Here is a 12082-nt window from a genome sequence, read left to right on the forward strand (position 1 = left end):
AAGAATATTTTTCTGATCAATTTAACACATATATGACACAAAATGACATTATTCATGAAGCATCATGTGTTGTTACCCTGCAATAAAATGGAATAGCTAAGAGGAAGAACCATTATTTTACGAAAGTTGCTAGAGCCTTAATATTTCAAATGAGAGTACCTAAAATATTTTGAACAAATGCGGTTCATACTACTGCATTTCTTATAAACCGCATGCCATCCTCTGTTCTTAATGGTTGTGCACCTTGTATAGTTTTGTTCCCTACTCAATCATTGTTTTCCATTCCTCCAAAGATACTTGGCTGCATTTGTTTTGTACAGGATATGAGATCCCAGGTCCATAAGTTGGACCCTCGATTATTAAAGTGTGTCTTTCTTGAATACTCCTATACACAAAAAGGATACCGATGTTATTCTTTTATGTTAGGTCGATACCTTATGTCTCAAGTTGTCACTTTCTTTGAATCGAAGCCTTTGTTTGCTAGTCTCTCTCCTTCTACTTCTAAGATGGATTCTATGGAGGACTTTCTGATCTACACAATTAGTTATCCCATCTTTACTGCTTCATCTGGTCCACCTCGTCCTCCCATTACTTATGTTTACACCTGTCGAGATAAATCTTCCCAGTCAGATGTTGCAGGTCCTCAACCAGCAGATTCACCAGTGGCTATCTCATCCCTACTGGCTTCCGCATCGTCTAATTCTAATCTTGATCTATCTATTGTTCTCAGAAAAGGTAAACGCAATTGTACCCATCCTATTTCATCCTTTGTTTTCTATAACCATTTATCACAGTCAACCCGCTCCTTTGCTACCTCTCTTGATTCTATGACTATTCCTAAGACATTAGATGAGGCGTTGTCACACAATGGCTAGAGGACAGCTATGGAGGAAGAAATGCCGGCTCTTGAGGCTAATGGCATTTGGGACCTGGTTTCTCTCGCATCAGGTAAGCATACTATTAGGTGTAAGTAGGAATATGTGGTGAAGATGAAGGCTGATGGTTCTATTGATAGATTGAAAGCTCGTTTGGTAGCTAAGGGATATGCCCAGACTTATGGTATGGATTATACTGATACTTTCTCTCCTGTGGCTAAGATGACATCTATCCGCATATTTATTTCTTTAGCTGCTGCTTATTGTTGGCCCCTGTATCAGTTAGATGTCAAGAATGCATTTCTTCATGGTGACTTATAGGAAGAAGTGTATATGGAGCAACCTCCTGGGTTTGTTGCTCAGGAGAAGTATGGTAAAGTGTGCAAATTAAAAAAATCATTATATGGGTTGAAGCAGTCTCCCAGAGTTTAGTTTGGCAGGTTCAGTGATGTGGTGATAGAGTTTGGCATAAAGAGGAGTTCATGTGATCATACTATATTTTTCAAACATACTGACAGTGGTTGTATTTTGTTGATTATGTATGTTGATGATATTGTGATTACAAAGAGCAATGCACAGGATATTTCTTCACTAAAAGAGTTTCTTCAGGCAAGTTTTCAAACCAAAAATTTGGAACAACTGAAATACTTTTTTGGGATTGAACTAGCTTATTTGAAGAAAGGTATATTTCTTTCTCAAAGTATGTTCTAGATCTTTTGACAGATACTGATCTACTTGGAGCAAAGCCTTGCGAAACTCCTATGAATCCAAATGTCAAACTTGTAGCAGATGAAGGGGAGATGTTTACTGAACTAGAGAAATACAGAAGACTTGTTAAAAAACTCAACTACCTCACAATCACTCGATCAGACATTGTATTTCTTGTGAGTGTATTGAGTCAGGTCATGTCTGCACCCACTACTGTACATTGAGATGCCTTAATTCGTATAGTGAGGTACTTGAAAGGAACCCCAAAAAAGGGTATTGTGTATGGAGATCATGGTAGTATACAGATTGAGGGGTTCACTGATGCTGATTGGGCAGATGCGCCTAATAATAGGAAGTCTACAACAGGATACTATGTATTTATGGGAGAAAATTTAGTATCTTGAAAAGTAAGAAGCAAAATATAGCCTCTTGATCAAGTGCAGAATCAGAAAATCGGGCCATGGCACATACAACATGTGAATTGATGTGGATTCAACATCTTCTAGAAGAGATTGGTTTGACAGATTCTTCTCCTATGAAACTGTGGTGTGATAATCAGACAGCTATGCATATTGCATTAAATCCAGTGTGTCATGAGAGGACGAAACACATCGAAGTTGATTGTCATTTTATGAAAGAGAAGATTCAGCAAAAGCTCATTTCCATCAGTTACATACACTCAAAAGATCAACTGGCCGAGTTGTTTACAAAGAGTCTTACCCAGACTAGGATTGATTACATTTGTGATAAGCTGGGCATGATTATATCTATGCTCCAGCTTGAGGAGGAGTGTTAAGAATAAAACATAGAATCATGGTGAATATCATAATGAGTTGTCAAGATCATGACTATTATGGTAAGCATGACCTCAAGAATTCCAAGATCAGAATATCATGACTATTATGGTCAGAATATCATGGCTATTCTCAAAGATTCCAAGATCAGAATATCCTGACTATTATGGTCGTAAATATCATGGCTATTATGGTAGAGATTACTATAGAGATTCTAGGATCAAATTTACTATACTTATTTGATTATTAGTCACAATTGTATAGCTTTCATATGTGTTTAGATACAATTGTAAAGCTACCATAATAGCTATTCTATTTTAGTCTATTTAAAGAGTTGTATTCATGAAGATGATAAATGAAAAATGCAAAATTATCTTTTCCATTAACAAAAATGATAAAAACAGGATTTTCCTTGATGCATGTGAGGTACTTCATGCGGTTAGTTTTTCCTAGGATTAGGATTGCTAATGTGAGGAAAACTCCAATGCTTTTCTTAGGTAGTTGGAGCTTGTTGACTGCATTTTATGATATGTCCAATAAATCATATAAATTACTTAAAAAACATACCAGCAAATAGGTTCCCTATCTCAGTAGCATGCTAGTACGGTGCCTAAAATGGGGGTCAGATTGGCGTACCAAAACTCTATGCACCACTCGTAATAGGTCTCAGTTTGCTAACAGTATAATGGTATGGCATGATACTCCCAGTACGGAGTGGTATGCACCGGTATGGTGAACCATGCAGCAAACTATATCCGTCTCGTATTTGAGGTCAACAAGTAACTAATACAAAATACGATGGAAGTTCAGGTATATGCAAGGAAGAAAGGATCTATGCCACTTCCCTGCACTCGTACACAAACATTAACTGGAATCCCTTGATCTATCCCAAAGTAGAATCTTGAACTACTAACTATCCATATTACCAACAAACCATAGATATCACAATAGTGGTAGAATTCCGGTCTTTCAGCCAATCCACCGCCCCAACAGCGAAGCATATTGAAGTTCATATCTGCATGAAACTTGATATCTGCCATGTATCGTTTCTTTGAAAGTCGCAGTAGCCCATCTGACAGTATCCAGTTGCCCCCACGAATGAAAACACGTTGACCATTCACGTTGAACAATCTGAAAATATGGGACATTGACCAATATACATATTAATTGATCTGAAAATGTATATAAACATTGATGAACAGCAGATAGGGATCAGAATGTAATTAATTGTAATTGATTACCTTCCACCAGTAACACTATCTATTATGCTTTCAATCTTGCGAAATCCAAAATGATGGCTCCATGAATCGGACTCTCCGAATCCCTTTACATCAACTGTAATCCCGACATTGTATAGGGATTGCTTGCCCATGCCATTCGGCCACCACAAATTGGGTTTGTAAAAGAAAAGCTAGCAAGAGTGATTCAATAGTAATGTTAGAATGAAATAAAGGGGCAAAAAAGAAGGGGGCAAAAAGATGAAAAAAGGTGCTTCTAACCAAGGCCCCAAAACCAGCTTTCAGGATGCTAGATGCATGACAATTTCAAAAGTTACTTTCAAACAGTCAGCCTTCCCCAAAAACAAGAGCCCACCTCTAATATCATTATTGTCAGATAAATTCACTGTTGGAAGATTTCAACTCTCCACCAATATACAGAAACTGTAATCATATAATTTAATAAGAAACTAAAATATTTGACTTGTATCCGACTCGCTGATACAGATCCAGCATGAATTCCTCAAAGTTGATTGGAGAACGCATGAAGAAATACTGATAGAGAATTCTAAGCAATGCTTTATGTGGACACATGACAAGTGTGTCAAGTGTCCAAGAGTCCAAAAGCATTGGATACCAAAACCTTCAAAAATCTGGACAGGAGAACATGTTCATCTTATATAGATGTGCTTGTAGATATGTACAAATATATGTATATCTTGAATAAGTTGTTGGATTAATTGCTTTGTAATTTGATAAATTTACAATACTTTTACTAAATGTTATGTTAGACTGAAAACTTCAAGATATAAGAATCAACAATGGATGTGTCACCATGATAGTATTATGTTTGTTGATTTGAAGTTTTAAGGAGTGCCCTGAGGTGTCTAGATATCCAAGTGCCCCGACATGTCATTCATATGTCCTACTAGTCTCGATATATTTGATTCTACAGGATAACTTCTCTCAGTTCAACTTCCTTTCCCATTTCACCATAAATGAGCGTGTGTCCTCGAAGATGGCCGGATCTATACTTACAAATATATGCTGATCCCCTCTGCAGTAGAAATAGCATCCCTCCAAACAATTTGTGGTGTAGCTCCAACTGTCATGATTTTGAACTGACAGAATGATTACAGTTAAACTAGCTTCCAGCTAGTTCACAATCCCAAGTGTATCAGGCTTTAGCCAGAATGATTTTGACTAAGTGTAAAATTTGGCTTTTCATGAACGTGTCAACATAGATTATATACCTCAAATCTATGCAAGGGAATAGAGACATGAACTAAGACCATAAAGCAATTACAGCTGTGCTATTAAACTATGATAATGTGTTCAAGACAAGGTCAAGAACAATATACATGCTGCAATATTCAGATGGTTTTGCAGGTTCTGTTGAACAAATGACTGTCTGAAATAAATGGATGTATAAGCATGTATTTCCAGGCACAGACTTTAGTACTAGTGCTTGTCTGAAACTTAAGAACACCAGAATGTGAAAAGAACTGTTTGAATTTTGAAACAAACATTGCACTTATCTGTGCTCTCAAATAAGTAAAGAACTCATTGAAGACGCATTATCCACTCCTATTGGAAGGAAGAATATGTATGGATTTCACATTCTTTCACAACTTCAGCCCTGTACATAAATTTATACCAAGAAACTAGTCTTGCAACTCATTAACAAATCACAGCAAATAATCATCGTGAATAAGACGAAGTACTCACAACTAGACCTAAGCAAATTTTGTGATACCCCAATATTTCGTTAGATATGAAAATAATGACAAATAAATAAAACTTTAGGTTGCATTTGGTAGCTGGCAATCTGGATGGCAATTTAAAGTGAGCCCATTGGATTGTTGTGTTTGGTATACTTTTTGGGTGGCAATCCAAATTGCCTTGACAATCTACATTGCCTCTCATGAGATAATCTAGATAGCCTTGGGGAGGGGTGGCTATGCAGATTACCACTTCTTTGACAATATTGCAATAAAAATTTTGGACAGAATTATCTCTCAAAAAAATCATACAAAATCCATCACCCAACCCTCCCCCCTCACCACCCGCGGCTCCTTCATGCGCCCCCCCCGGCCCATGGCTCTTCCATCTCCCTCTACCTAACCGCCGCTCCTCTGCCCCACCGCCTGCCCGTGACTCCTCCATCTCCCCCCCGGGCGACCCGTTGCTCCTTCGCCCCCTCGCCTACCTGCGACTCCTCTGCCCTCATCCCCCACCACCCCCTACGGCTCCTCCGCGCTCGTCCCCACCACCCCCACGCTCGTCCCCACCACCCCCACAGCTCCTTTGTGCACACCCGCCCCCTCCCCACCTCGGGGACCCACGGCTCCTCTGCCCCCCACCTGTTTGCGGCTCCTCCACACATGCCTGCCTCCTCCCCCCGATCCCATGGTTCCCACACCCCCCAGCCAGCTGCTTCCCCATGCCACCACCACACCCACACCACTCCCGCCACTTCTCACCAAGGAGAAAGAAGAGCACTAGGACAAAATTACTGAGAATATTTTGAAAATTTGATTTCATATTATTGGTAATCTAATTGTCATACCAAACATGTCAACCAAAATTCTCAGTAATTTATTCTCAGTAATTTTACTGCAATATCACTTGCGTGTACCAAAAACAGTAATCAACATTACTGGTAATTTAATGGTGGCAATCTATGTTAAAGGTAATCCACATTACCTTCCAAGATTGCCCGGTGATGCACCAAATGCAACTTTAGGGAAAAGAGTTATGGTTAATAGCATGGTTCGTCATACCGGGCCGAACCGCCCGATACGGGGCATACCGAGCCGGACCGGTCCCTTACCGGTCCGGTTCGGGCCTGTTTTTCGAAAAAGGACCCCGAACTGCACCGAACTGCCCGATTCGGTGCGGTTCGGGCCCATACCGCCCGAAACCGAACAGTACGGCTCGGTTCTGGACCGGTTCGGGGTGAACCGAACCGTACCGCCCAGGAAAAGGGGGGGAGGGGGGAAGGTGGGGGCCTTTTCACGTGGGTGGGGGGAGGGAGGGGGGAGAGAAATGGGCGTGGCCCACTTCACATGGGGGGGAGGGCCTGATGCTTTAATAAGCACCAAGCCTTCGGTGTTCTTTGAGAGTTCTCAGAGAATACCCATGGTCGTGGACAACTTAATCGTTGAGACCTCCAAAAAATTAGAAAAGAAGGCAACATTTCGTGAAATTGGAGTGATTTGAGAAGAGGCTGATCTTTGGCCGGAGATAAGATAATCTGTTATTTTGTTAGTAAATATTTTTTTTATTTTTATTGTTAGAAATAAGATAAAAATGAGGTAAAATAAAAATAGGAGAAAATCATGCCAAAATCTTATGATTTTGGTTATGATTTAATTATATGTGATAGATCTTTGGAAGATCTACATGATGACATCAAAATTATTAATTTTCGTTAATTATATATATTTTAAATATTTTTAAAATTTATTTATTTAAAAATAAAAAATATAAATTTTAGAAAAAAAATTAGAGTTTGAGAATCGTGTTTAGAATGATTCAAGCTACTTAAATCTAATTTCAATTTTTTTTTTCAAATATTTAAAATTAAAAAAAATATTTTTTTAATTATTTAAATTAAAAAATTTAATTATAAAATAAAAAATATATAAAAATAGTGTTATATTTTAGTTAATTTAAAAATATTATTTGAAGCATATAACATATTTATTTTGAATTTATAAGTTTTTAAATAATTATTATAATTATTTTAAAATTATATATAATTATTTTAATTATCATTAAACTATCGAATTTTGTTATACTTGCATATATTTTAATTATATATATACTATGGACGATCTTGCACGTGGAGTAGGGTCCATGGATGTATCTGGATTATTCTCGCATTATGGATCCTATTATCCACAGCCACCTTATGATCCATATGCATATGGTGCATCCGAGGCATCATCTTCTAGTGGTTACTATCGTATACAGCCTGGAGCATCTTATGGATCAGATTTTGCTACTGGCATATTTGGATGGGCTCCTCCACAACCGTACCATCATCTCGAGGATACTTCTCAGAGTCAGAATTTTAGCGAGAGGTCTGAGATGTCTTACAATTCAGAGAGGATGCCTTATGGGATGATGAATATTCGAGAGTACGGTGCAGCTTGGCTAGAGGGTTAGACTGATATTCCTTCAAACTATGTTGATGATCCAGACATTTACGAGCGTCACAGACACTCGACAAGAAATTAAATGCAAAGTACATCTTAAGATTCGTATATCAGTTATTGCGCTTTGTACTTAAATATTTAGATACATTTTAATGCGTATTTTATATATTTTTTCTTTAGTTTTAAGATGACATAGTTGAAATATAATGTAAATAAATATATGTTTGAAATTTTGGATCAAGAGTCTTTGTACCGCAATCTAACTCCAAATTGAATCCAAATATATCAATAATATGCAATATAATACCATATTGAGGTTGTATTTATCAATTATTAACTTCAAAAATTCAAAAAAAAAATTAAAAATCGAAAAAAATATTGTGCACCGGTACCGGACCGGTACGCCTAGGCATACCGTGTGTCGGTACGGTATGGTACGGTACCGTACCATACCGGTCTGGCACCGGCACGCCGTCCGGTACCGGTACAGCGAATCTTGGTTAATAGTCTTTATTTTAGCTGCTTGTTTGTGGCCAAGAAGGCACCTGCTACGTGCTGAGACTCATTGTGTACCATTATATCAATAGATGTCCATATTCTAAAGAATTTTTTTTGAGCAAACACATTCGTAGTAACCTAGTAATATGATAGTTGTCCTAGCTAGGATAGGAGTCACTTTGGACGTGAGTAGGAAAATGCATAGACATTAGGAATGGCAATGCGTGGGGTATGGGTTAGGTCGGCAGCATCGGCCAATACCCATATCTGCCCAACAATTAAAAACCTACCTACCCCATACCCATCTCCGGTCCGGTTCGGCCGAGTAAAGTAGATGGGGAGGGTCGTGGCGGCCCGATTTAGGTAGACAAGATATGTTGGGTCAGTCACGTTGGGTCGGATAATTATAGCTTATAACTATAATTAAGGAGATTACAACTGTTATATAAATAGGAGAAGCTTCTAGCTTATTCACTTATGACCCAATTTTTAATTTAGATAGAAGAATCTTAGCATGCATCGATAACTACACCATATTCTAATAAGAAACAATTCATACGTAAGTCAAATTAACTAAGAGCTTAGAAACAAAATAAACAACAATAATCGATTGTTATGATTTTCACAGAATATATAAGTTTTCTAAGTTTCAACCATAACAAAATTCTACGTAAAGAGAGGAAGGGATAATTGAGGTGAGCAGGGTTATGATGGCTATCATCTATCAAGTGAACCGGACGGGATTAACGGTATATTATATTGGGTCAAGGTTGGGGCTGGGCATACCATTAGTCGTCTATGACCCAAATCTGCTTCGGTTATTACATCTAAAACCCATACCCGCCCCATTCGAGTTGGGTCTGGTACCGATAAGTCGATTAAAATTACCATCCCTGATAGACATGTTAAGAATATGAATTAGAACTAAACTTTGTCATGTCAATTGTTTAGATAGGAATAGCATTGATTTGTTGGATGAAGTGGAATGTATTTTATATTATAGACATTGACATGAGATGGATTTCGGTAGTTATTGTCCTTTGTGTAGGTATTGTAGATGACTTCTTGGCAAGGTCTACTATATCGACTTGTACTACTGCATACCAACCATACCATACCATATCATATTGGTAAAGTACTGGTACAATACCAAGGTTCAGGTTGACATATGAGCCAATCGGTCTATATTAGTCTGAACAGAGCGAATCTGCCCCCTGCCACTTGACTCTGATCTGTACCACCTAGTTTTGAACGATACCATGGTTGGGAGTAAGAAAAAAAGTGTAGGAAGCCTATGTCGATATGAGATGCATACCGTACTGTATCGATCATATCGTACCAAACTAGTAACATACCAGTAGAGTAGTCGATACTGATTTTATGGACATTGATTCTTAGACATGCGATTCCTTCAAAATTTTGGATTTAAAAATTGATAAAAAGTGCATCAATTGGCTTGAAGCCAATGAAGTTCTGATAAGCAGTGTGGTATTTCATTCGTATTTTGTTTATGAAATGACATGACTACATATATGGTGGTCCAGTGTCCTATTAGAGGGATTAGTTTAATAATATAAATCGGTGGCATAGCTTGTGAGTTCAGATATTGGAGCATCTCATTATAGCACATCATTTGGGTGGGGGTTATGAAGGGCCTTAGTCCACATCCATCATCTTTGGAAGGAGTGTGAGTCGAGAGTAGTGGCAATGGCTCAACTTGAAGGTTTCATAAGTTTTATTATAAAATAATTTTCTTTTCTCTCTACATTATTTTAAATATGCAAAAAAAAATCTGCATATGTTATTTTATTTTAAAAAAGAATTATGCATAAAATAATCTCTACAAAATTTATTTCCAACCCAAAAAAAATCTGTTTTGGATTTCTGTAATTTAATGTCTGAACATAGTACTCAACTCTTTAAATTTCTGTACTAAAATTCTCTAAAATAAAACAAGAATTGTAAAACATACCTATATAATAAATAGCAGTAATCTAAATTTCTAATTGTAATATTCTGTATATTATAACTTCTGAACCAACCCCCATACTGGCATACCGACACTATATTAGGATAGCACTTGTATGGGGTCCTACCGAGATGGTGAACCTTGTTAATGACTATTATTTCTCAAGAAAAGATATAACTAGATTTCATATACGCGCATCAAAAACCATGAAATTGACTATCTAGACTACTTTGGTGCACTAGTAACCCTAAATCACTCAGTCCATATTCCCAAGTGATGACACTGATTGTTACCAACAGATTTCTTTGACCAGGTTCTTCAAAGTTCAAACCTGAGGTTAACTCAACTATCACAACCATGCAAGGGTTTAAATCCTGCTACCATGGCCCATCACACTAGAGGTCAATCAGTACAGTACTAGGATGAACAGAAATAACCATTAAAAACAAGAACCAAGAGAAAAAAATAATAAATTCAAAACTAGCAATGGTGTCCTGGGAAGCCAAGCTATCCCAAGTGCTGGGATGCAATGATCCTGGTCCTTTCAGGGTCCCAGAGGAGCTGTTCTGTCAAAGAAAAATCCAGCCAATAAGGCATTTAAGAAGATATAAAACACTCACTGGAGGAAATGTGTACTGAAGGCTTGTTTTGGAAGGAATTGACAATTCATAAGTCTGAAGATGCTCAACCAAGGAGAAGTTTCCCTCTAGTTCAGTTGCCACTTGGAGAGTCAAAGAGCACTGAGCAAGCCATGAACTCTTATTTTCCAGTTCAACAGTTGTATGAAGATATGTCCTCTTGAAGTTATCGAAGAATGATGAAACCAGGTGAGGATCAGATATCTTCACAGGCTGCATTCATAAAAAAGAATGAATATGCATCATTAATATGTAACAAGTTTGATACAACATGCATTGTATGTGTAGATTGCATCTTAGAGTAAATGAATCGCAATAAATAGGTATAATATGAATTTTATGGAAAGATTTCTGCTGGTAATACACTATGATTATCTTTTTAGTTGCCACCAACTGTAATGTCTTTTATTGCAACCAACATGTTTGTTGAATGATTGGTGATCATATTCTTATTTTGAAGAGAGATCGGTGATCAGATTCTACCCATAGCTTGAGAACATACCCTACAATTATAATGTTGGTGCCAATTAAACATGGATTACGATGAGCAAGCACACGCATCCCCATACATAGAAACCAACACTCAAAGATAGCTATTCATGGTTTAAAATTGTAAAACATATATATATATTGACTAATAAAATATCAACACTATTCATGAAATATAAAATGATTGCTCTATAAAAATATAATAATGTTATTTAGTTCAAATAATATTTAAACAAAATCTTTCACACGATTATCTTGCTATTATTGTCTATCATATCTTATTAAAAAAGGCCTATATAGATTTTAATTAATTAATGGATAATAACAATAGTTTGATTAACTGATGGAAAATATGGACAAGATTTTCATAATAGCATCACTAATTCGCAACAGCCATTGCCTGAAATAATTGCAAATTGGAAGCAATTAGCAACTGCCATTTAGCTTGAATATTGACAATATCATGTAAGAATTGTACATCTATATTTAACACTATCTGTTTATAACTAATTATTAATGTAATTTCTGTTAATATTTGAAATGTAAAATATCAATATTTAATAATAAATGATATTATGTAAACATGAAAACTCCATGATTATGTAGTTGTGTTGCCATATCTTAATTTTCATCATTGTAGTATTAAAAACTGTAACAAAAGAAATATGTCTTCCTTTCTTTTTGATGCTTGCGCCTACATGTGTTTCCCATTTAATCGGATCAATCAATAA

General features: G+C 36.9%; 1 protein-coding gene across 2 annotated transcripts in view; it reads right to left on the reverse strand.

Moving 5' to 3' along the window:
* LOC105057570 (mannosylglycoprotein endo-beta-mannosidase) overlaps positions 1 to 12082 on the reverse strand; it is a 32651-nt gene that overhangs the window by 7801 nt on the left and 12768 nt on the right. The window contains exons 6-8 of one of the 2 annotated variants that reach the window (XM_010940213.4): positions 10845 to 11075; positions 3619 to 3788; positions 3304 to 3508 (exon numbers count right to left, since the gene is read on the reverse strand). In XM_010940213.4, the coding sequence (XP_010938515.1) occupies positions 3304 to 3508; positions 3619 to 3788; positions 10845 to 11075 (606 nt within the window). The remainder of the gene's footprint in view (positions 1 to 3303; positions 3509 to 3618; positions 3789 to 10844; positions 11076 to 12082) is intronic. The other variant, XM_010940214.4, reaches the window with a different exon arrangement.

This window comes from Elaeis guineensis, chromosome 14, assembly GCF_000442705.2.
Source record: "Elaeis guineensis isolate ETL-2024a chromosome 14, EG11, whole genome shotgun sequence".
NCBI lineage: Eukaryota > Viridiplantae > Streptophyta > Magnoliopsida > Arecales > Arecaceae > Elaeis > Elaeis guineensis.